Genomic DNA, 27,129 nt, shown 5'->3' with positions numbered 1-27,129 from the left:
AATTCATTTATTTGCTTTCACTTTGAGAAGCAGTAATTTCAATTTATTGCAAGCACCAGCTAATGAAAAATTCTTTGTTAATTAACATTCAATTTGGAGAGTAATTAAAATATACACTCCTGGAAATGGAAAAAAGAACACATTGACACCGGTGTGTCAGACCCACCATACTTGCTCCGGACACTGCTTGAGGGCTGTACAAGCAATGATCACACGCACGGCACAGCGGTCACACCAGGAACCGCGGTGTTGGCCGTCGAATGACGCTAGCTGCGCAGCATTTGTGCACCACCGCCGTCAGTGTCAGCCAGTTTGCCGTGGCATACGGAGCTCCATCGCAGTCTTTAACACTGGTAGCATGCCGCGACAGCGTGGACGTGAACCGTATGTGCAGTTGACAGACATTGAGCGAGGGCGTATAGTGGGCATGCGGGAGGCCGGGTGGACGTACCGCCGAATTGCTCAACACGTGGGGCGTGAGGTCTCCACAGTACATCGATGTTGTCGCCAGTGGTCGGCGGAAGGTGCACGTGCCCGTCAACCTGGGACCGGACCGCAGCGACGCACGGATCCACGCCAAGACCGTAGGATCCTACGCAGTGCCCTAGGGGACCGCACCGCCACTTCCCAGCAAATTAGGGACACTGTTGCTCCTGGGGTATCAGCGAGGACCTTTTCGCATCCATGAAGCTGGGCTACGGTCCCGCACACCGTTAGGCCGTCTTCCGCTCACGCCCCAACATTGTGCAGTCCGCCTCCAGTGGTGTCGCGACAGGAGTGAATGGAGGGACGAATGGAGACGTGTCGTCTTCAGCGATGAGAGTCGCTTCTGCCTTGGTGCCAATGATGGTCGTATGCGTGTTTGGCGTCGTGCAGGTGAGCGCCACAATCAGGACTGCATACAACCGAGGCACACAGGGCCAACACCCGGCATCATGGTGTGGGGAGCGATCTCCTACACTGGCCGTACACCTCTGGTGATCGTCGAGGGGACACTGAATAGTGCACGGTACATCCAAACCGTCATCGAACCATTCGTTCTACCATTCCTAGACCGGCAAGGGAACTTGCTGTTCCAACAGGACAATGCATGTCCGCATGTATCCCGTGCCACCCAACGTGCTCTAGAAGGTGTAAGTCAACTACACTGGCCAGCAAGATCTCCGGATCTGTCCCCCATTGAGCATGTTTGGGACTGGATGAAGCGTCGTCTCACGCGGTCTGCACGTCCAGCACGAACGCTGGTCCAACTGAGGCGCCAGGTGGAAATGGCATGGTAAGCCGTTCCACAGGACTACATCCAGTATCTCTACGATCGTCTGCATGGGAGAATAGCAGCCTGCATTGCTGCGAAAGGTAGATATACACTGTACTAGTGCCGAGATTGTGCATGCTCTGTTGCCTGTGTCTATGTGTCTGTGGTTCTGTCAGTGTGATCATGTGATGTATCTGACCCCAGGAATGTGTCAATAAAGTTTCCCCTTCCTGGGACAATGAATTCATGGTGTTCTTATTTCAATTTCCAGGAGTGTAGTTGAAGATATAATTTGTTATGAAAAGGAAAAATAATAACTTTAGAAAAAGTATATGTACTAATATTTATGTATCTGGAATGTGGTGTGTAAAATAATAGACTTAGACAAAACTATGTTTGCAGGCAAATCGCTATCAATATGAAGCCTGGACTGTGTTTTGAATGAAAGTAGAGTGTGTTATGGATGACACACAAATAAGATGCCATGACAATGTAAAATGAAATGATTGAAACTGGTGACTGTCAGGCAGGAATAGATTTTCCGTCGTATATGGACGCACTACAAAGCTAAAAGTGTAAGAAACAATCAAAGTGTTAAAATTTGAAGAAAACTGAAATTCATAGTTTATGTGAAATCAGGTAAATAATTTGAATTGTTCTGATGAGTTTTTGTAAAACAATAGGCCAGATTAGAACGTACAATATTATGAAAAGGACAGTGGCCACTCACCATAGAGGAGAGATGCTGAGTTGCAGAGAGGAACAAGAAAAAGACTCAAAAAATGAGTTTTCATCCAGCAAGCCCCTCATTGGAGATAGAATTTACACACACACACACACTCACACACACACACACACACACACACACACACACACACACAGGGTGTAAGGATGAGGCAGGGGCAGGGAGGGGGAGGGATGTCTTACCCACTATTCTTCCCACACCTCCCACGGTGGTATTCTGCTGTCCATCACATCTACACAATATCTTCGCCCATCCTTATACAACTCCTGCTCTCATCTCCTTGCCTCATGGGTATACCTAGATGCAAGACGTGTCCCAACATCCACCCACCACCACCTCCTCCATTCCAGTCACAAGCATCACCTATCCCATCAAAGGCAGGACTACCTATGAAACCAGTCATGATCTACAAGCTAAGCTAAAACCATTGTGCTGAATTCTGCATGGGCATGACAACCAAAAAGCTGACTGTCTGCATGATGGCCACCAACAAACTGTGGCCAAGAAAAAGCTGGACCTCCCTATTGCTGAGCATGCTGCCCAATGCAGTGTTTTAACTTTAATGACTGCTTCACAGCCAATGCAATCTGGATCCTTCCCACCAGCACCAGCGTTTCTGAATTCTGCATGTGGGAACTCTCCCTGCAATATATCCTACATTCCCATAACTTCCTCTTTTCCCAGTCTCCAACATTACACAGTCTGTATTTACTCCTCTCTTTTTCTGCTAATCCTCCCTGGCTCTCTGTCTAACTTCACAACTGCACCTAACTGCCCTACCCTCTCTCCACCTTGTCCCTGTATGCTCCCATAAGCAGCACTTTACTGTACAACACCTCTGCTATCCCTTTCCTTCCCCACCCTAGCCACCTCCTTACCCCCACCACCTGGATGCATCTCCCATCTCTGACGAAGGCCTTGTTGGCCCATTTTCTGACAGTCTTTTTCTTGTACCTATCTGCTACTTTGAATCCCTGCAATATGGTGAGTAGCAACTATCTTTTTCATAATATTGTACGTTTCATCCTGAATTTTCAGTTGTTGAATAGGCTATGTTAATTTTAGAACTGCCAAATCCAGAGTAAGAATTATGTATTGTAGTTTATTAAGTTTAAAAAAATAGTCTCCCGTCGGGTAGACTGTTCACTGCGTGCAAGTCTTTCGATTTGACGCCACTTTGGCGATTTGTGCGTCGCTGCAGATGAAATGATGATGATTAAGACAAAACAACACCCAGTCCCTGAGCAGAGAAAATCTCCGACCCAGCCGGGAATCTAACTCGGGCCCTTAGGATTGACATTCTGTCTCTTTGACCACTAAGCTACCTGGGATGGGCATTAAATTAGTGCTATTGCTCTATCTCAAAGGACTTCACCAGTGAAGGAACATTAAAGTCTGATTTACTGCTCTCATTTGTTGACATTGTTCCTCATTAATGATTTCTTTTTCTAATTACTATTTTATGTAAATTATAATTTTGACATGAAATATTTATTTGGAGTGTGATGCATTAATATTGATGCTGAAAGTGATGGAAATTCAAGACATGAGGTTTTAAAGTTAACCATGATCCAAGCAGATGTACCTGTCAGTGTTAAACTATTTTCATTAGCTAAAGTAAGAAAAGAAAATCTATTAAATAATAATAATAATAATACTAGAAACTACAATATTTGCTGCAGAGAGTATGATACTAGACCGTCCAGCCACATTAATGTGACTACTGCCTATGTTCGACATCAGCATGCAGAAACCATTCAGAGGTGGCAGGTGGCAGCACTAGCATTGGAGGGTATGAAAAATGTGCTGGATGGGATGCAAGAAATAGTGCATTTGTTGTGTGTAATGCAGAAAGAGTCATTTGTCTGATGTCCAACAGGATATGGTCATTGGCTTTAAGGCCAAGGATGGAAGCATTTCTGAAAGGCTATGTCTGTAAACTGTTTGTACACCACAGTCAAAGTATACCATGCATGACCCATCATTGCTGTATAACAATACTTTACACTGTTAGTTTAAAAAAAAGAAGAGACAATATAGCTTTGTAATAATATTATATAAGCTCTTTGAACTAACCTCCATTGGTGTACTTTGAGCACAGAGGCCAGTAAAACCAACAATATCACTGAAATAAATTGTAACAGTTTCAAACTGTTCTGGCTGCACAACTTCTCCAGCCATGAGCTGTTCTGCTACAGGTCTGGAACAAAGAACTGACAAAAATCACTCATAGTTCTATAGTTAGTTTCAAAACATTTAGCTTAACTGTAAACTCCAAAGAGAGGCAGATACTACAGTATTTATAAAAAATATTACTAAAATAAAATAATATAAAATCATGAATATTCTTATAAATGAAGGGAGAAAATGTTCTTGATGTCAACTGCACAACTTATAACTTCAACAACATTATAAATCTAAAGCAACCAAAGGAGTAACTGAAACCCCAAGAAAATGTTTCATGAAGTACAAGTTTGCCTTTCATATGCAAGGGCAAAACAAATTAAAGTGAATTATTTTGTTGGGGGTTAATTTTCCCAGCACATATATCACTACAGACATGTCATTTGCATAGGTTAGTCAAGAATGAAATTATTTAACAAGATTATACATGAATGCAAGAGCAAACATTCATCTAGAGGAAAAATAAAACTGAATAATTCTCTGACAGAATAAATCTGAGAAAGTAGTACACCATAGTTGGTTTACATCATGAAATTGTGTACAGATTTAACATTTTAACAAAAATATGCTTGTCTATGAAACACTGTTGATGTCCAAGTCAGGGAAGGAAATAATTCATAAGAATTTGAACAATGTTACACATTGGTGCCATTCAGTGTTACCTGTTTTAGATGAATTTTGCTGGATTAACTGAAGCCTCCAATACCACTTCGTCAACTCACAACCAGTCACCTTTCAAACTAACCTAGAACTCGGAGTTGCTACAGGTCAGTATATCAACGCTTCTAATATTCTGTATTCGCAGGTGCTGACGTCACAACCACAACCAGTTTGTCACCTTACAACCTAACCCTGAGCTCAGATTACACTACAGATCATTTTGTCTATTCAACCTACATCCCAAAACTTAATATAGACACACACAAAAAAAATATTGTCAGTCTTTCTTCACATTTGTGCACCTATGAAGTAACAAGCTACATCATCATTACATCTACATCCATACTCCACAAACCACCCAACGGTGTGTGGCGGAGGGCACTTTGAGTACCTCTATCTGTTCTCCCTTCTATTCCAGTCTCGTATTGTACGTGGAAAGAAAGATTGTCAGTATGCCTCTCTGTGGGCTCTAATCTCTCTGATTTTATCCTCATGGTCTGTTCGCGAGATACCTGTAGGAGGGAACAATATACTGCTTGACTCCTCGGTGAAGGTATGTTCTCAAAACTTCAACAAAAGCTGCCTACTGGTGTCTGTAAGTTCAGTTGATCCAATTTGTACAATGACACAAAATTTGTACTGAGTGTATTGCATCACTGACATAATCAGTTCTCTTTTCAACAGGAATTTCTGAGGCTTAAAGACAAAAACTAAATCATTTGCACCTTTTACACTGGAAAAATAATAAAAGACCTGATAGAAGCATAGTTTATTTCTGTAATGATAGCTGCCTCCTGACACATGGATTTCACTTTGGTTCCTTTAGCATTTTGGTCCTTCTCAGAAGTACTTGGTACACAACATGGTTTCATTTACCAGTGAAGTGTAGTGTAAAGGACACTGGTCTAGTGGCTATTTGTATGAAAAGATCTACTGTCGCACTTCTTTAAAAATTAATGGGAATTACTGAATAGAAGGATGAGAATTATCACTATCTATTTTACAGTGCATAATCAACACTGGTTCAACAAGTTTGATACGAAACGACAGTATAATACCATGGAGAAAGAATGTAAAGATTTAGTGTGTGATGAAAAAACAAAAAATTTAAAAGAATTAACATGATTTGCATGGGATTCATTGTTTTCTCCATCAAGGAGAATTTTGTGACAACTTTGCAAACATGGAGCATGTGATGAAACTGGTGGTACAAACAGTTAATTTTCTGAAGTCTCACACATCATTCCATAATCGATTATAATATTTTTTGGTAGAATTGATTACAGAGTATAGTGACTATAAGAGTCAATCCCTAGAACTTTTTTAAATGTAAAACTCACTACTGTTGAGTTTCTGAAGGAAAAAGGAAAGCATAAATGAGAATTACAACATCTGGAATGAAGTGCAGAACTCACTTTTAGTTGGATTTGACTGCACACAGCCCACAGCAATGTGTTGCAGGATGAGAACCCATTTATTTCTAATTTGATGGTGATGCATTTAAAAAAACGCATTGTGGAAGTGGAAAACTCGGACAAGAAGCACCAGCATTTTCCTAAGCTCACTGGTGTTAAAGAAAATGTGAATTCATCGTGGTGTTGAAAAAATTACAGGGATTGTTTTCTAAATGTGTTGAGGAGACTGCAAGTCTTGCATATGTTTTTGAGAGCATTTTCTGACCCAGTTGAATGTGTCGCTGTGCGCATGCAGGTGGAACTGATTGATCTGCAATGTAATTCAAACTTAAAAGACAAATTATTTACATGAAAACTGTGCAGGAATTCGATGTTGGTTTCCTGAGGCAGAGTTTCCTTGTGTTGATAAAGAGCCTGCGCAATATTTTGATCAAAATTTTTACATGAAAGGCTGTCCTTGATTATGAAATTATGTGGCAACATAAGTGATGAACATCAGCAAAGTTGTCTGCATCTGTCTGTTTGCTGACAGTTTGTGCCAGATAAAAATTGTATTGTGTGTTCAGCATGTGAAAAATAATTAAATAATACTAAATATTTGTGTTGTTTGTTCTCTATATTGTCCGACGTGGTGCAGACTGATCACCCAATGCTATACAGCTCATAATTGGTAACAGAACATGTGCCGGATTACCGAGAGTGTTTTAAATTTAGTGTAGGAAGTGCCGGATTACCGAGAGTGTTTTAAATTTAATGTAAACACAAAGAGATTGTACTTCATTAAATCCCAAGGTACATTCATTTTTGTAGAACACTAATGCTGGAGTGTGTACATATACCATAGTATCACTCACTATGAAACATATTCCAGATTTTTAGTTGTTGCAAGGTGATACATGACAGCTGTCCTTTATCACTCAAGAATACATTGGTACTGCTTGTCTCTGATTGTTGCTTAATGTGCTCCAGCAAGAGGTCTGCAGCTCCAGCACAAGCAGTGTTAAGTTTCTTTCATGTTCTCTCCTGATATGCCCTGTTCTTCACCACTTACATTGTAACTTTACTGAATGTTTTTGATTATCTCTTCATTTCTTAAAGTTTCGCCATAAACAGTTGCTCATCCACCACTGTAGGCAGCAGCATCAGCTTTCTGCGAAGAACCAGCTTATCTCTGATTTCAAGTTCCTGCTTGAGGCGTAGCATAATGTGTTTCCTTTTAGAAGTCATGATTCTGAACCACAAACAAAGCCACATAGCATTGCTTAACATTGTAATTAACTAATAATATTGAATATTGTTGCACACGTGTATTCATTACTGTGTGCATCATTTTTGCTTGAGCAGCTAGAGGCTGGATGTGGACTCGATTACTGAGGGCCAGATTAGAGATAGTTCAGTGTAACTTTTTTTTTCTTACTGTTTTTCAATCAAGTAATTTCCACAAACTCCCCACTTTGCCTCTTACACACACACACACACACACACACACACACACACACACACACACACACACACACACACACACACACACACACAGAGAGAGAGAGAGAGAGAGAGAGAGAGAGAGAGAGATGTTTTTAGGTAGGCAAATACATTAAAACTATATTCAAAACAAAGTTCCTACCTTGGTAGTACTTGGTACAAAAGTTCCTCAGAACGTTTCTTTTCTTGACTGAGTTGCTCTGTTTTCTCTTCAACAAGTGCTTCCAAATTGTTTGCATATTGCTCCATGCGGCGAAGCAGATCATCCATTAAGTTTTCACAGTAGCCTCTGGGTAATAAATGATGTAATTAATTCATATACTTTTTCAGTGAGCTTTCCAAAATTTGGATCTTTTCTTGTCAAATATTGTGACATGTATGCAGGTATATAATTATAATATGAATCTATGGTCTAAAAAGATAGTACAAGCTTACGTTTGCATAAATTATTTGTAGAAGAATAACAGTATCTGTGCAAGTATAGGATGTAGACATAATGAAATCAAACAGCGGAAAATCCAGGATGGAATGTAACAATATTATGAAAAGGAAAGATGCTACACACCATGTAGCGGAGATACTGAGTCGCAGATAGGCACAACAAAAAGATAGTCACAAATAATAAAAGACATGATGGTGACATGTAGAAATTTGGGTCCATCTGGGGAGTGTGTTTGGATAGACCGAAGCTGTTAAGGTGACATGTTGCGTAAAACAAGAAATCCAGGTTCATGTCCTGGTCTGGCACAAATACACTGTGCAGCCAGAGTTGCATCATATTCATGAATGTGAATATGATTCTTGGATTTAATTTTGTTCAATACTGATAGAGAATAGAAGATTTGCGTACTAACGTTTTTCCTTTTTTTTTTTTTTTTTATTGATGACAAGTAACACATTCTAGAGAAACTTTTCTTGTGTTTCAGTCAAATTTGCTGTCTTACCATAAAAATTATGTTCTTTGTGAAGTATGTGGAAATCTGAACTCACAAAAGGAAGATAAAAGTGCAGAAAGAGATGTTAGGCCTATCAGCCAACAAAATATCAACATCTTCACAGTGATGTTAAGAAAGAACAGTGGATGAACACACTTAAAGCCCATGGAACAGATTAAAAATGTATGCTTTTGAAGACACCTTAACACATTACTTCAGTTTAGCATTTCCAAAAACCAAGAAATAAGCAGTGGATCATGAAGGAAATAATAGAATAGAGAGCTACCATAAGAGAAATGAAACACAGAGAAAATATTGAAACCTATAGGTAGCACTTGAAGAAATACAGGTCGTTGATAAGACAAGAAAATGCTACACCAATTAATCAGACCAACTCAAAATCAACAAATAAAATGAGAGCAGCTTGGAATATAATTAATCCTGAGATGTGCTAGAATAAATACTACAGAAAACAAACAATGAGACCAACTCAAAATCAACAAATAAAATGAGAGCAGCTTGAAATATAATTAACTCTGAGAGGGGCTAGAAAAAATACTGGAGAAAACAAATGAAAACAAAATCATCACAGATAAAACAAAAATTGCCAACATCCTGAATAATAACTACACAGATGCAATGGAGAAACTAAAGCATGGATATAATAGCCAATGAGCTCACCAAACTATGGTGACAGATAAGCCAAACCACTCAATGTTTGTGAAACCAGTGTCTGAAAAGGAACTGACAAATGTTATAAAAAAGCTAAAAACAAAAAAGTTTGCTGGACATGATGTGTCAAACTACCCGATGAATCAGGTGGTAGCAGAAATAACTACACCACTACTGGATATTGCCAACTGCTCTTTCCAAGAAAGAGTATTTCCAGACAAACTCAAATTAGTTAAAGCAGTACCTGTATACAAAAAGGGAAAGCATGACAACCCTAACAACTAAAGACCAGTATCTTTAGTATCAGGCTCCTCCAAAGTATTAGAAATTCCCATGCTAAACAGACTAACTACTTATTTGGAAAAAACATAATGTAATAACTCCAGCACAGCACAGATATCAGAAAGGGAAATCAATGGAAACAGCAAATGAATCATTAACATAATCAATCGTACAGTCCTTGGACAACAATATTGTAGTGTCTGGAGTTTTTATTGATCTATCCAAGGCATCTGACACATTTGATCATACAGTCCTAGTAAAGAATCTAGAGAACACTGGTATTCATTGAGATGCAGCAAACTGGATAACATCATATCTAAGTAACAGGAGGCAATATGTAGCCATTAATAACTCATAAAAATCTGAAGTTAGAAGCATTAAGTATGATGTACCTCAAGGATCTGTAATAGGACATGTTCTCTTCAATTTATTTGTTAATAATATACAAACATGTGAAAATGAAACCAAAATATTTTATGCAGATGATATGACTGTGCTAAATGTGTCCAACAATTTGGAGGCACTTGAGCAAAATACATTATCAGTCAGTAGTACAGCACAATGGTTCTCTGAAAATGAGTTAATTATTAATCCGAAAAAAAAAAACCTATGTACATGCTCTTCAAAAATAAACAAAAGGAACAACATATGGATGCTTGCTTAGATGAAGGAGGACTGGAAGAAGTAGCTTCAGTTAAGTTTTTGGGCATTACAATAGACAGTGAGCTAAATTGGAAAGAACGGATAAATACTGTTTAAAGTAAGCTCTGCTCTGTGATATTTATAACGAAACAATGGGCTCACTTTACTCACCGAGACTTCTTGTGCACTGTCTATCATGGACTTTTTAAACCATACATGCTATGTGGAATCGCAGTATATAGGGTAGTCAGCTATCAAAGGAATGAAGAGAATATTCACATTGCAGAAGCAAGCCATTCAAATTACATTGAAAAAGAAGCAAAAAGAATCATATAAAAGTTGTTTCAAAGAACTAAACATTGTAAAGTTTCCATCATTTTATATATTCAAGACTATTGTGCATGCATTACGTGATCACCGAAAAATGGAGAGTAATGAGACTGTTTATATACACAACACAAGGAACAGAAAACAACTGTGGTGCATTCCACATTGACTTAAGATTTTTGAAAAAGGACCCAAATACTCTGGCGAGTTAATACAAGCAATGTCAATGCAACTACAAGATCTCAAAACTCAGAAAACATTCCCCTCGACTCTAAAAAAGTTTCTGACATGAGGAGAATTTTATAGTGTAGCTGTCTACATTAGCAAACAATGATCAAACATTTATCCTGTGAGTGATAAATCTCAGACATCATAAAAAGAAATAGCAACAGAAATCAGTGTTAAAGAAATTAACTATAATTAGGAACCACTGATGTATAATATAAGCTAATTATATCTCACAAAATTATTATTGTTTTTTTGTATCATAAGTCATTTTGTACTGTGTAATATTATGAATATATTGCATCATAAGTCATTGTGTACGATGTAATATTGTATATACACTGTGAAAGCACGTACAGCGTGTATACGTGGACTAGGAAAAAAAATTCTCAAAGTTTTCCCAGATATCCCCATTAGAAATACACTTTCTCCCGGATGAAAACAGTTTTTCCGTGTTATTAAGTGGCAGTATATTTTCCCTGGGAACTAAAAACTTGTCAATCCTTTTGAATGGTTACGTTTTTATACACAGGCGTAGAATATCCCAGCACTTTAGAAAACGAAACTGAGGGACGAAAACTCCTTTTGGGGAGATTTTTGATGTGCAACATGTACGCTGCATATTTTCATATTACAAAAGAATAAATTTGAATTCCACCAAACACCGCATGTTACTTTCCGAACCATTGTAATCGAGATTGTGATGCGCTTTTGTAAGCCAGTCATAGCTCATGGCACGTGATCTCGCCAGCCTATGACCGGATATTCAGACCCCAGGACACATGATGTAGTCAGCTAATAGCAACATCACTGTTGCTACACGAAAAGCAAAGCTTTCACATATAATACTGGTTTCTGGTTAATAAGCTGCAAGAGAAGCTAAGCTTTCACATATAATGTTGATTTTTTTTGCGCGTGTTACACTTTAAGATATATCACACAAATGTGCCAGTAAAATTTTTAGCTTAGTCCAGTGACTTGTCCTCAAAGTTTTCCACAAATAAACTAGCTACCACAGAGGAGAGAGAGCTTGCCATAGCACTAGATCAATTTGCTCATAATAACGACATGACTGTCTGATCTTCTTGGCTCGAAACACTTCTAAATGGCTAGTCATCAAATGCTCTGTGATTACGATGAATTTCTTACATTCTCGCACATAGTTCGAGTTGCGTAAAAGGAAATTTACTTTGAAAGTAAGGCTTTTCAAACTACCATTCACAATAATTTCCCACGACCTGTTAGAAACAGGTTCAGTAGTTCAGTAGCTGTCACAGAGCACCAGGTAAGAGCAGCTACTATGGAAGCCTGTATGTTCGTACGTGTAAAACATTAAAAGATGTTACATTATGTCATAAAAGAAAAATGACATCAGAGGATACTCCACGAGCATCGGAATTTCGTGAACCATAATACTAAAATGACACATTTCAATTGCATAGATAAAGAGCACATTTGTATATCCAGATTTCCAATTAAGTGGGCCTCAACCTGATGTTAAGCTTTTCAGTGTGGGTTTCGGGATGTAAATTTTCTTGGAGTACCAGTACTGTATTAACTCATTTTTGATTCTATATTATGGCACAATGCCATACGTGAGAGAAGTTGAAAACGAGCACTTGAAATGCAGCGAGCAGTTGAAATTAGTCAATAGTATGGAACTAAACACTTAATTTCAAACACATTGACTGCCTCGGCGTAAAAGGCCAATAAAAACCAAATTTCTTTAGTAAATCAGCAAAAATAACTTCATTGCTCTACAAGTCGATTAATGCATGACTGTCAGAAAAGTGGAAATAAAATAAAATCTGAAACTAATAACATATATTAGCCTTCCGTAATTATGTGAATGTATTTTAATTCACTTGATACCTCCCGGCCACAGAATTCCGTTTTGTTTTCATTTGACCTAAAAGCAGTAAAAGAGGAGCAAAACAGCAAAATTACTAAATGTAAAGACAGGTCACGTGGAGACTACATGCTTCCCCACTATAATTCAGACTGCCCTGGATCTACGATATTTCTGAACTGGGGCGATACTAAGATTGTGCTTCCTCCATCCCTCTCCCTTGAGCGTTTGAGATACGTCAAAAATTTTCAAAAATAGAATTTTCAAAAATATGTTCATTTTATAGCGCACATCTTTCTGAAGAGTCTGATACTTAAAACAAATATGTTCGATGATATGTAAGACACGTTATTTGGTCTTAAGTGTGCCAGAGTGCAGTGTCACCCCTCTTCACACAGTGTTCTTTTGTTGCAAGTCACTGTATTTTGCTCTTTGGAATTGAAACATGTATTTTTTGTACTGGGTGCCACCAAACTATAATCAGGACAGTGGAAATTAAAATGTCCTGTGGTGCCTCTCCTGCTTCCAGTCGCCCGTTAGCTAAAAACGTTCTGTTTTGGGTACCGTAAAATTAAATATAGGATACATAAAAGCAGTAAAGAGAAGAAACAAGCAAGACAGTACACATTTCTTCAATGCTTAGCTCCTAGCATTGTTTTTTCTCTAATCATGCTACAGCTTTACATGGTGTGCATTCCTTTCTGCGAAAGAATCTATTACCTCATCAAAGTTTGTCAAATGCTACATGAAAAATCGAAATATTGTTGTCTAATACTGCGTAAGCTGTTAATACAAATAGTACCCGACTGGTGTGGTTTCTCAACCTGATTATGTCTATTTTGTCATGTCTGCTTGATAAAACAAAATAGGCCTTCCTAACACTGGAGTAATTGTAACACACACCAAATAAACGAGACTGTTTTGGTACAAATGGTCTTTTTTATAACACAACAGAATATAATTCACGAAGACCAACATAAAAGAATATTAATTTGGAGCCCCTCCAATTACCTCCCGGGTCATTATTGTGTCATGCCGGCTGCAGTGTAACACGTGTTAAGTTCAGCTCACGAAAATTTAGTTGAATTCGAAGGTGCTCTTGCAGGTGGTGTTGTCTAGTACCAGTGGAAATTTTGTAAACAACAGTGTTCTGTGCAGTAGTGCTATTTTTTTTCCTTTCTCCGCAAATATCTATGAGAAAATGGTAAACAGCAGGGAAGCAGCAGGTGCGACAGGCCTGCTCTTGGCAGAAGGTGTGGCCGCGGCTCCTGGTATAGTGGAGCTGGTCCACTCTGAGGTAAACGCTGTGCTTTGTGGCAAAGACAATCTCAATCTGATAGCAGGCACTATATCAGATACAGTAAAGGCAGCAGTATTGGCCAAAATGTGTAACTGTTGAGGCAAATACTGCCAAAATTACAGCAATAAAAAAATCTGTGTCTGAATACGAGAAAAAGGCACGAGAGTCGGAAGTAAAGCTATCTGCAGCAACAGACGAGCTAGAACAGTACCAAAGGTGAAATAGTCTACGACTGTTTGGAGTAGCAGAAAATAAGGAAGGAGACACAGACAACCTGCTCATACAGGTTGCGCGTGAAGAATTATGCGTTGGAGTGACTAAGGCAGACATTGACAGGAGCCATCAGGTGGGACACTACCAGGTGCTACCAAACCACGTCCAATAATAATTAAATTTGTCTCATACGAAAAAAGGGCAGAGATCTTTACCCAGAAGAAGAGGTTAGCAAGAACAGGGCTTACAATAAGGGAAGATCTGACACACGAACGGCTAAAGATTTTGAACAGTGCCATATCCCATTTCGGTCTTCAGAATGTGTGGGCTCAGGATGGCAGAGTAATCATTAAGACAGCAGCTGGAAGGAAGACAGTCACAACCATGACAGAACTGAATAGTATTAAGTGAAGCTATTCGAGCCAAAAGTGCAAACTTAACACCATTTGCAAATTGTAACAGCCCCATACTCAGATGTACTGTCTTGTAACTGTATTAACTTTTTAATTATACCTATATTTGTACCTTCAACTAATTGTTTTTGTAATTGTATTAACTTTGTATTATTTTTTGAACCTGTAGCTCTAACCTTTACTTCATTATAGTTACTGCTAATACTTTTTTCATTTTCTCAGTTTATTCTCTTCTATTCTGTAATAGTACTATTGCAATCAATTATTAGTCTCTCCAGTAGTTAATTAATCACCCATTTCTTCAGTTTAAATTGTTCATAACAAAAATCACTATCAGTATCACGTTAGTAAATTTCAATCTAATTGTAGCTTCCTACGATAATCACTATCAGTATCACTTTAGTAAATTTCAATTTAATTCTAGCTTCCTACGATAATCTGTTAGTTATTAAGCTTACTTCTCTCTGCTGGCAGCATTGGCCTCTTAAATCACTCCCCTTTCCCCTATTTCTACCGTAAGCTGTTTCAAATACACTAATTACATTTCACCTCTTACGACAGAGGATACACAGTGACACACAGCTGTCACTATTTTGGTGATATTCTCCTTGCGCCGAACACCACTAATCCATTTTCTATACTCCTGCAACCTCAGGAAATCTCTTGTGGTCGCCTTTCTTTCGTCACAAACAGGGGGCGCAAAATCTCGGACAGCCCTGTGTTATGTCACTGGCGGAAGCACCGGCCAGTGCCCCTCACGACATGTAGTGCCGAACAAAGGGACAAACCAGTCTGCCACCCTACTCCAGGCTGTTCAGCGGAACGCGTCAGAACTTTTAGTAGTGCACTGCAACATCCAGTCTGCCTGCACATTACGAAGAACTTAGCCTCCTCTTCAATCAACTAAACCTCCATGTAATCCTCTTACCCGAAATGTGGTTAAAACCATACATATCCTCTGCATCTTTTCATCTCCAAGGGTACACATTTCTTAAGGCCGACAGATCAAAAAAGTGAGGTGGCAGGCTCGGCGGGTATATACACACAGATCTCAAAGCAAAAGTCTTATGTACGTCAAACCCTGCTGAAGAAAAAGAAGCTGAATTCATGTCCATTCAAATAAATATACAAAACAGTTGGCAGTAGGTACCTGCAATATGGATGTCGGCCGGATGAGGGTATCACGTGTGGACACTGTTGAAGATGATCTTCAAGTCAGCAAAGTAGAAGATCGTTTGCCCTTGTTTGATTTGTTGGAACCTTTCCAGTTGGCAGAGGAAGACTCATATGTTTGTTTGCTGGAGATACACGTAAATACTTTGCTTGAGTACTCCTCCTGGCTTGCCGTTGTGTAGCAGTTGACTTTTCTCTATGATGCGAAAGTTATATGGCTTGTTGCACAGTTGGAAGTTGACACTCGGCTATTTTGCAAACACAGTGCTGAATTTGAGGTTGCATGGCTGCTTTACCACGTCCTTTGTGGAGCAGAGAGAACAATACTGTAAGTGGCTGATGGTAGAACACAGGGTTTCCGATAACTAGCCAGAAACTTGTGAGCAACGTGGTAGGGCATTTTTTCCTTCATCCAAATCCCCTGGAACACTCGCTCATCAAGATACATGGAACAATATCAGGAGGAGGCTGCATGGAAGCTACTGCAATTGTTACAGCAGAGAGAAGGAGATGGACGATCACCCTTATGAGCTTCCCTACCACAGGTTACACATTTGGCCGGGTGTCGACAGGACAGTCGTGTGGTTATAATGATGACACTGGTAGCAGTGCATCAGGTTTGGAATGTATGCCTGGTCTGTTATAACTTCATAGCCTGCTTTGATCTTTGATGGAAACACCACCCTATCAATAATGAGAAAAAGAGTGCATGTGGGCACTAAGGATGCATCTGCTTTTTTCATTACCCAATGGACTGCAACGACACTCTGAGCAGAGAGGTACATTTGTATTGCTGTCTCAATCAGAAGTAGTCTTCAGAAGCAAAGTGCCATTGCATAAATGTGAGAACAATTTCACAGGGCAGGCAACTGCATCAACACCATTCCCATTCTGAATAGTAAACAGATTTACTGTAGTAAAGAACTGACCGTCTTCAGCATGTGAAACCACAAGGAGCCATGGTGCAGCTGGGAGGATCTTGGAATCATGAGCCTGATTCCATTTACATTTAATAGACGTTGACTGTGAAGAGGTGACTGGCTCATTGCAAGAAAATCTCCAGTGATTGCCAGCATCTTCCTTGGCACGTTCCTTCCAACTGTCGGCCTCCTCAGAGGGGGCACACCCACCTTAGGCAAAAGTTCACACTTCAGGCCACACTTCCCAGACACCTGACAGTGGGACCAATTGGCAATTCGGGAAGGTAGCAGCTAAGGCAATCACCCCCCCCCCCCCCCCCCCCCCCCCCCCCACGGCCCTGGCCTGTACCAGGCTGTATGTGCAAACCCTACCTGTTGGCACAGGACTGGAAATTATGCATTACTCAGTCACCTGTTACACGTCAGACACATGGGCTGGCCCTCAGAGGTGTACAAGGAGGAAGAAGGCAACGAGGAACCTGGAGGCTCAAACACCAAAGCAGAGGAAGGTTAGGAGAAGGCAAACGAAGAAAGAAAAACAGAAATGGAAAAAGAGTGGAGAGACTGTTCTGATGTCAGCTACTGAAATTGCAGAATATATTCCCAAAAACATCCCAGACATGTTCCCCAAAGTAGGGGAAAGAGGATAGCAGGAGGACAGACATGTATCACAGTAGGGAAAAGATGTTGCAAAGTCTGGGGCCCCATGATAGCCAAGCACGATCTTACCAAAGAGCAGCAAGCCCCCTGGGGATCTTTCAATGTTGGTCCAGGAGATATCGTTTCACTTCCAATAACATGGCCCTCCCAGAAGTGACTACAGAACAATCTTCCTGTCCCAGCACCATCTAATGGACATCTCTTTTGACAGTGAGAAGGCCTATCATACTACTTGTAGGCACAATGTCCTTAGTCAGGTACATAACGAGGTTTTTGAATGTATCTCCCATCTTTATATGATCTTTCCTCTCAGTACCTGTTTTACATATAGAGTCAGTGATACCCTTTCTGGATTCTTTGAGCAAGAGAATGGTGCCCCTCAAGGCAGTGTCTTAAGTGTGACTGTTTTTGCTGTAACTACAGGGTGTTTCAAAAATGACCGGTATATTTGAAACGGCAATAAAAACTAAACGAGCAGCGATAGAAATACACCGTTTGTTGCAATATGCTTGGGACAACAGTACATTTTCAGGCGGACAAACTTTCGAAATTACAGTAGTTACAATTTTCAACAACAGATGGCACTGCAAGTGACATGAAAGATATAGAAGACAACGCAGTCTGTTGGTGCGCCATTCTGTACGTCGTCTTTCTGCTGTAAGCCTGTGCTGTGGACAACATGGTTTATTCCTTAGAACAGAGAATTTTTCTGGTGTTGGAATTCCACCGCCTAGAACACAGTGTTGTTGCAACAAGACGAAGTTTTCAACGGAGGTTTAATGTAACCAAAGGACCGAAAAGCGATACAATAAAGGATCTGTTTGAAAAATTTCAACGGACTGGGAACGTGACGAATGAACGTGCTGGAAAGGTAGGGCGACTGCGTACGGCAACCACAGCTGCGGTCCAAATGACGCCAACTTCCACGTATCGTCTCATGCGCCAGAGTTTACACCTCTATCCATACAAAATTCTAACGTGGCAACCCCTCAGCACCGCTACCATTGCTGCACGAGAGACATTCGCTAACGATATAGTGCACAGGATTGATGACGGCGATATGCATGTGGGCAGCATTTGGTTTACTGACAAAGCTTATTTTTACCTGAACGGCTTCGTCAATAAACAGAACTGGCGCATATGGGGAACCGAAAAGCCCCATGTTGCAGTCCCATCATCCCTGCATCCTCAAAAAGTACTGGTCTGGGCAGCAATTTCTTCCAAAGGAATCATTGGCCCATTTTTCAGATCCGAAACGATTACTGCATCACGCTATCTGGACATTCTTCATGAATTTGTGTACAAACGGCCTTAGACAACACTGCGAACACCTCGTGGTTTATGCAAGATGGTGCCCGGCCACATCGCACGGCCGACGTCTTTAATTTCCTGAATGAATATTTCGATGACCGTGTGATTGCTTTGGGCTATCCGAAACATACAGGAGGCGGCTTGGATTGGCCTCCCTATTCGCCAGACATGAACCCCTGTGACTTCTTTCTGTGGGGACACTTGAAAGACCAGGTGTACCGCCAGAATCCAGAAACAATTGAACAGCTGAAGCAGTACATCTCATCTGCATGTGAAGCCATTCCGCCAGACACGTTGTCAAAGGTTTCGGGTAATTTCATTCAGAGAGTACGCCATATTATTGCTACGCAATGGTGGATATGTGGAAAATATCGTACTATAGAGTTTCCCAGACCGCAGCGCCATCTGTTGTTGACAATTGTAACTACTGTAATTTCGAAAGTTTGTCTGCCTGAAAATGTACTATTGTCCCAAGAATATTGCAACAAAGATTGTACTTCTATCGCTGCTCGTTTAGTTTGTATTGCCGTTTCAAATATACCAGTCATTTTTTAAACACCTTGTATTAATGTTACACCATCAACAGTGAAACATCCTGTCCAATGTTCTTTGTTTGTTGATGAGTTTCTTTCTTTTGTTCCTCCTTGAGCCTTGCAACAACAACCCATCAGTCACAACTGATTATTTGATGTTTGAAGGAATGAGCAGAGAAGAAAGGTATAAATTCTCAATCAAGAAGTCTATGTGTACTCTCTTGAACCATTCAAATTTTGTTTTAAACTCTCCTGATTTTAAGAAAGAAGACAATGTCATAACTTTAAAGACACAGTGAAGTTGGTAGACCTTACGTATAACTCTGAGCTTGCATGTTTGCCACACATTAGGGACTTGAAAAGACAGTCCCTGAATGTACTCAGTAAGACCACTTGTAAAACACTGCCCACCCGATACAAAGAAAAGATGTTTCTATATCAAATAGTGTCACATGGTGAAAAATGGATATGTTCTGAGAATCCTAAGCATTGTAAATCATGGGTGAATCCAGGCAAACCATCGACATCCACTGCAAGTTCAAATCACTTTGGAAAGAAGAAAATGCTCTGTATTTGGTGGTATCAGATGGGTGTCATCTATTATGAGCCTGTCCGGCACTTGCACTGCCAAGCATAGTGTCAGGAGGTCATGGGGCAGAGAGGTGGGCTGGAGGGGATAGGGCAGGAGGGGAACAGGGAGAAGAAAAGGATAAGGAAATTACAGGCAGGTGCATTTGTGTAGGACACACACACAATGATGATGAGGGGACATTAATAGCCAGCAAGTAATAGAACATCAGAAAGGAAAGTCTTGGTTGGAAGGTACGGGGACAGTAGGTTGCTATAGATTGAGACTGGGATAATTTCAGGAGCATAGAATGTGTTTTAAGGATAATCCCATCCACACAGTTCAGAAAAGCTGGAGGTGGAGGGGAGAATCCAGATAGCTTGGATTGTAAAGCAGCCATTTAAATCAAGCATGTCATGTTCTGCTGCATGTTGTGCCATTGGGTGGCCTTCCTTGCTCTTGGCCACAGGTGGCAGTGGCCATTCATCCTGGTAGACAGCTAGGTGGTAGTCACAAAAATACAAAGTCATTGCAATGATGCAATCATTGCTCAGCTTTTTATATTGATATGACTACCAAACAGCTGTCCAGCAGGATGAACAACCACCACCAAACTGTGACGAAGTGCAAGGTAGACCACCCTATGCCAACATGCAGCTGAACACGACATGCTTGATTTCGATGGCTGCTTAACAAGCCTGGCCATTTGGATCCTTCCCTCCTCATCAGCTTTTCTAAACTGGATAGATGGGTGTTTTCTTTACGACACATTCTCCACTCCCACAACTATCCCAGCCTCAACCTATAGGGAGCTGCTGTCCCCACACCCCCAACCCACTCTGTCCTGTCATCTCCTCTCTGTTCCCCTATTCATGTCCCTTCACCCTTGTTGTTGTGTCACTCTCTGTCAATGCTCCCATCCATATTATTCCCCTTCACTGCTCCTCTCCTTTTCCAATGTACTCCTCACATCCCCCCCCCCCCCCCCCCCCCAGCCTCCCAACACTGCACCTAGCAGTCTTGTCATGCTGCCCTCTAGTCCCTGTATGCTCCCCCAGACAGCATTCTTCTCTCTCTTCTCCCTCTTCGCTGTCCCACTCCAGACTGCTGCTTTTGTTTAACAAGATAGTTGCATTCCAGTCAGAGCTACTGGAGGTCGCAATCACAAGGTCGTAATCACATGTGCATTAAGTGTGCTTGCTTCCGTCAGTGTGTGTGCTTTCTTTCCTGAAGGAGGCTTTGGCTGAAAGCTAAATGTGTAACAGTATTTTCATTGTGCCTGTCTGCAACTCAGTGCTTAATCTTTACAGTAAGTAGTAATTTATCCTATTCCAAATGTTGTTGGAAGAGATACTTTAGTGGTTCCACACACTATGCTACATGAAATCATTTAACCTTTGCATGCGCAAAGCCATTATGTGGTTAAGCAAACTGAAGAGGAGATAGATTTGACTGATAAAGTGAAAAGCATGATTTCCTGTCACGTAATTTTTTTAAACTGTGATTAAGATATCAGGAAAGAAGGAAGGTGTCCTTCATCTCTTATTCAAAGAAAATGAGGCATTATACACTTATCTCATGGATGATATCAGACCACTTGAATCAATGCTCAACGGATGAAACCATGTTCTAACTATTTTCATGTTTTGTTTCTTTATCACATGTTCCATTACAATATTTATAACACTATATGTAGATAAAGTTTGCATATGTTTGGTGTGATGATGATGATGATTACAAAAGGGAGCGACTGAAATCCAGTGCTGGCACATAGATTAATCCTCTCAAACAGCACAAAAGTGGTTGTCAAGCTTAATGTCACGATCAACAGAGTTACATGTCCCCACTTGATCAGCTTCTGTGGAGAGATCTGATATTTAAATCAGGACACTGGAGCAAAATCTGATGATCAGGAACTTTACACCATCAACTGGACAGCCAAATACTGGCAGTAATTTTTTTTTCCCCCTGCCCGGATTTGAACCAGCTTACCCATGGGTCAAGTGTGCATTAGCAACCTTGACCAGAGAGGCAGGTCGGCCATTATACATAGTATTGATATATTTGCCAAGTTCACTTGGTTATATCCTGTAAAAACAACAAAATCAACAGAAGCAATTAGTAAGATGGAATTACAGAAAACTAATTTTGGGAGGCCAGTTCAAGTAACTACCATCTGAGGGACTTGCTTTACTTCTCAAGAATTCAAGAAGTACTCCATTACGAAAGGAACTGAACACATTTTAATAGTGACAAGATTCCCTAGAGCCAATGGACAGATTAGGAGTATCAGTTCTACTTTGCCTAAAATGATTGCCAAGCTTGGTTTTGATAGGACTAACGAGTGGTGGTATAAGGTGGTACCATCAGTTCCATGTGCCATGAATTCAGTAAGACACTACAAAATTATTAGAAGAATAAATTATTATGTCATGTACAGAGAGGTGCTATAAACTGAAGGAAGATGCAAAGCTAAAAATCAGCAGGGTGCAAGAAGAAAACCATATTAGCTTCAACCAACTACAGATGAAAGCCTTCAAGCACAAAATTGGTGACCTGGCGCAACAAAACTGTGGTAAACCCACAGTGGCCACTGTCTTAAGCCATCTATCTCACTACAGATCTGTACACTGTGCCGGCCGCACATTTAATTGGCCTTGCTGGTACAACACAGATATTTCTCAATGTACCGAGCTAAGGGTCAGTTGACACAGATGCAGGGGTTGTACCAGAGGCTCCACCATTATCCTCCAGCAAAAGTCTACAATGCCGGCTGCCCACATCAACTCAAAATCAGCACCACCAACATCAGTGTTGCCTTTTTTTTTGTCATCAGTCTTCTGACTGGTTTGATGTGGCCCACCATGAATTTCTCTCCTGTGCTAACCTCTTCATCTCAGATTATCACTTGCAACCTACATCTTCAATTATTTGCTGGATGTGTTTCAAACTCGGTCTTCCTCTACAGTTTTTGCCCTCTACAGCTCCCTCTTGTACCACAGAAGTCTTTCCCTCATGTCCTATCATCCTGTCCCTTCTCCTTATCAGTGTTTTCCACATATTTCTTTCCTCTGTGATTCTGCATGGTACCTCCTCATTCCTTACCTTATCAGTCCACCTAATTTTAAACATTCATCTGTAACACCACATCTCAAATACTTTGATTCTCTTTTGTTCTGGCTTTCCCACAGTCGATGTTTCACTACCATACAATGCTGTAATCCACTCGCATATTCTCAGAAGAGCCTCATGTAGCTATAGATGTAGGGAACATGCAGCAGTCCTCAGCAGTTAGGAGGCCTAGGTCAGTTATAAAGTTTCACAGAAATAAGAAAGTTCTGCTGCTAGGTTGTTTGCACAGAAGAGGTGTGGGCTAGCAGTTGCAGGAAGTGTTGGGGAGTTAGTACCTGGACACCAGTATTGTGAAGCCTAGTGCAGGGTTGGCTCAAGTGACTGACAGCATAGGGGAGTTATGTAGGAATTTTACAGGGACAGAGAATATGATGTAGGTGGTGACCTGGTAAGATACCTACTCAAACTGGTGGCACTAATGTACATTTCATGCAACTCTTTCAGCGTCATGATCAGCCTCATCTTAATGCAGCTGTTAGGTGCATTAACATGGGGCTGGAGAGGGCGCTGATGGCAGAGGGCATGGGTCACATGTCAGTGGTGCCAATTTTGTCTATCAGTAGATCATGATTCACTGGGCATGGCCTGCACCTCAACAGGTGTGGGAAAGGGAGGCTGGTAAAGTTTGTAGGTGACAGTGTAGTGGGTGGTGGGTGGTGGGTGGTGGGTGGTGGTGGTGGTGGTGGTGGTGGGATCACTCATGCAAAAATTCCTGTAGTATTTGGTGTTAGAGCTGCACCTTTTTTAGATACACCTGCTTAAAGGATGTCCCGCCCACTAACTAAGGGCTTACCTTCAGAGGATGTAATGTTTCCAAGTAGAGAAGGGATTAGCATATTTCATCAAAATACAAGAGGTATTAGACATAAAGTTAGTGAACTGCTTATAGATGTTGACTCTGAAATTATTGGTATATCAAAGCACCACTTAAATAATTTGACAATTCAGAGGCTTCCTTTACCAGGATACATATTAGCTGGCTGTTTCTCAAGAAGTTCTTTGCAGGGTGGGGGAGTGGCTCTGTACGTAAAAAACAGTATTCCATTTGAGTCCATAGATGTACTGCATTGAACAGATATTTTAATGTTGTGCAGGAGCAGTTGAATTTAGTGAAACTAAACTTCTAATTGTTGTTGTTTATAGGTCCCCTAACTCTGACTTCAGAACATTTCTGCTCAAGCTAGAGAGGGTTCTTGATTCACTTTGTGGTGACTTCAATATAATTTTTGTATATGATGGTGCAAGAAAAAGGATGTTGGTAGATGTCATAAATTCATATGATCTGATGCAGACTGTGTTTTTTTCCAAATAGAGTGCAGGTCAACAGTAGCACAGTCACGGCCAATATTTTTATTCATTCTTCACTATTAGATAGGCATTCTGTTTGTAAAAGGGTGAATGGCTTTTCAGACCATGATGCACAAATTTTTAAAAGGCTTTAGTACTCAAAAAAATGTCACATTTAATCACAAATGATGTAGGAAAGGGGTCCAACAGCAATAGAGAGTTTTTTTAACCCTTGTCGAGGAACAAGAGTGGCAGGATGTTTATATTGCCAATAACATAGACAATAAATATAATGCCTTCTTTAACACATTTCTCATGCTCTTTGAGAGTTGCTTTCCATTAGAATGTTCTAAATGGGGTACTAGCAGTAATAGACAGCCCGGGTGGCTGACTAGTTGGATAAGGATATTATGTAGAACAAAATGGGAATTAATAAAAATGTTAGAAGTAGTCAATCAAGCTATAGTAGCTAATTACAAACAGGATTGAAAGGTGCTTAAAAATGTTATTAGGAAGGCAAAGAGTATGCAAACAGAATAGCTAATTCACAGGATAAAATTAAAACCATATGCTCAGTTGTGAAGGAAGTGTCTGGTCAGCAGCACAAGGTCAATGATATAAAGTCAGTTCACAGTAAAAATATTTCTGTTACTGATAAATCAGATACATGTACAGTATTTAACCATCATTTTCTGATCATTGCTGGTGAATTAAATAAAAATTTAGTTTCTACAGGGAATCATACAACTTTCTTGGCAAATGCCTTTCCGAGATTGATATCTGAAACACTCCTCTCTGATACAGGCAAAGGGGAGATTGAGTCAATCATTAAATCATTGAAGACTAACGACTCTCATGGTTATGATGGAGTGCCTAGCAGAACATTGAAGTACTGTGCTGCACATGTTAGCCCTGTATTTAGCCATATTTGTTATTTTTTTCTTTAGGAATGGTCAGTTTCCTGAATGATTAAAGTACTCAGTAGTAAAGCTGCTTTATAAAAAGGAAGAAAGGGATAATGTAGGCAACTTTAGACCTATTTCTATTCCATCAAAGTTATTGAAAAGGCTGTGTATGTAAGGAGAATTCATCATTTTATATCACACAATTTGCTTCGGCTTTGGAAGCCGTTCAACAACTGAAAATGCTATATTCTCTTTTCTCTATGAGGTACTGGGTGGGTAAAACAAAAGGTTTTGAATGCTAAGCATATTTTTTATTTTAGATAAGGGTCCTGATTGTGTTGATCACAAGATATTGCTCCAGAAGTTGGGCATTTATGGAATACAGGGAGCAACTCACAACTGGTTCACATGTTATTTAGCAAGAGACAGCAAAAGGTCATTATTCACAATGTTGAGAATGGCTGTGATGTAGAGTCTGAGGGGGGAACGGTCATAGGGGGTGCCCCAGGGATCAGTGTTGGGGCCACTCCTGTTCCTTATTTATATAAATGATATGCCCTCTAGTATATTAAAACAAAGATTCCAAGACTTACCAAGTGGGAAAGCGCGGGTAAATAGGCACAATAAATAAAACACACAAACACACACACAGAATTTCTAGCTTTCGCAACCGACGGTTGCTTCTTCAGGAAAGAGGGAAGGAGAGGGAAAGACGAAAGGATGTGGGTTTTAAGGGAGAGGGTAAGGAGTCATTCCAATCCCGGGAGTGGAAAGACTTCCCTTAGGGGGAAAAAAGGACAGGTGTACACTCGCACACACACACACACACACACATATCCATGCGTGTGTGTTTGTGGGTTTTATTTATTGTGCCTATCTACTGGCGCTTTCCCGCTTGGTAAGTCTTGGAATCTTTGTTTTTAATATATTTTTCCCATGTGGAAGTTTCTTTCTATTTTATTTATGCCCTCTAGTATTACGCATAACTTTAAAATATTTGTTTGCTGATGATACTGGCTCGGTAGTGAATGATGATGTGTGCATCATTAGCCTAATTTCAAATAGCGCAGTTCATGACCCCTGTTCACACGTCTGGGTATTTTGACATTGCCCTCTCAATATATATATTCCTTGCTATCATTTCTTGTTAACAATATTAGCTTATTCCCATGAATAAGCAGCTTTCATTCAATTAATACTCGGGAGAAATCAAACTGGTATTTGGATCGGAGTTCTTTAACTCTTGTACAGAAAGGCGTGCAGTATACTGCTGCATACATTTTCAGTAAGCTACCACTCGAATTCAAAAATCTTAGCAGTAATCCAAGTGCTTTCAAATAGAAACTGAAGAAGTTTCCTTATGGGTCACTCCTTCTATTTTATTGAGGAGTTCCTTGAAAAATTAAGATGATTATTAATGTATTGTTGCTTGTGTTTAGTTAAACTTCTGGACTGACTTTGTTTTTATCTCTTATTACTTTTCTGTTGTAATGTCAGGTACTGACATGTGTAAATAGACTAAAAATAAATTTGAACAGTAGGCACGAAAGCCTACATCCTTGTCTTACACCCTTTTCAATATGAGCACTTCATTCTTGGTTGTCCACTCTTATTATTCCCTCTATTCCTTCTATGCATCGTATATGACCTATCTCTCCCTATAGCTTACCCCAACTTTTTTTCAGAATTTTGAACATCTTGCACAATTTTACATTGTCAAACGCTTTTTTCAGGTTGACAAATGCTATGAACGTTTCTTGATTTTCCTTTAGTCTTGCTCCCATTATTAACCACATCAGAATTGCCTCCCTCATGTCTTTACTTTTGCTAAAAACCAACTAATTGACATCTAGTGCATCCTGAATTTTCTTTTCCATTCTTCTGTATATTAGTCTTGTAAGCAACTTGGATGTGTGACCTGTTAAGCTAATTGTGCGATAATTCTTGCATTTGTCAGCTCTTGCCATTTTCGGAATTGTGTGGTTGATGCTTTTCTGAAAGTCAGTTGGTATGCCACCAGACTCGTACATTTTACACTCCT

General features: G+C 40.2%; 1 protein-coding gene across 1 annotated transcript in view; it reads right to left on the bottom strand.

Annotated features, from left to right (window-relative positions):
- LOC126267231 (atrial natriuretic peptide receptor 1-like) overlaps positions 1-27,129 on the bottom strand; it is a 427,041-nt gene that overhangs the window by 137,182 nt on the left and 262,730 nt on the right. Inside the window, exons 8-9 of the mRNA XM_049972213.1 lie at positions 7,884-8,030; positions 4,077-4,200 (exon numbers count right to left, since the gene is read on the bottom strand). Of these exons, the coding sequence (XP_049828170.1) occupies positions 4,077-4,200; positions 7,884-8,030 (271 nt within the window). The remainder of the gene's footprint in view (positions 1-4,076; positions 4,201-7,883; positions 8,031-27,129) is intronic.

The sequence above is a fragment of the Schistocerca gregaria genome, chromosome 4, assembly GCF_023897955.1.
Source record: "Schistocerca gregaria isolate iqSchGreg1 chromosome 4, iqSchGreg1.2, whole genome shotgun sequence".
Classification (NCBI taxonomy): Eukaryota; Metazoa; Arthropoda; class Insecta; order Orthoptera; family Acrididae; genus Schistocerca; species Schistocerca gregaria.
Note: the sequence above shows the minus strand (reverse complement) of the source record. Positions and strands in the feature narration are given on the sequence as shown.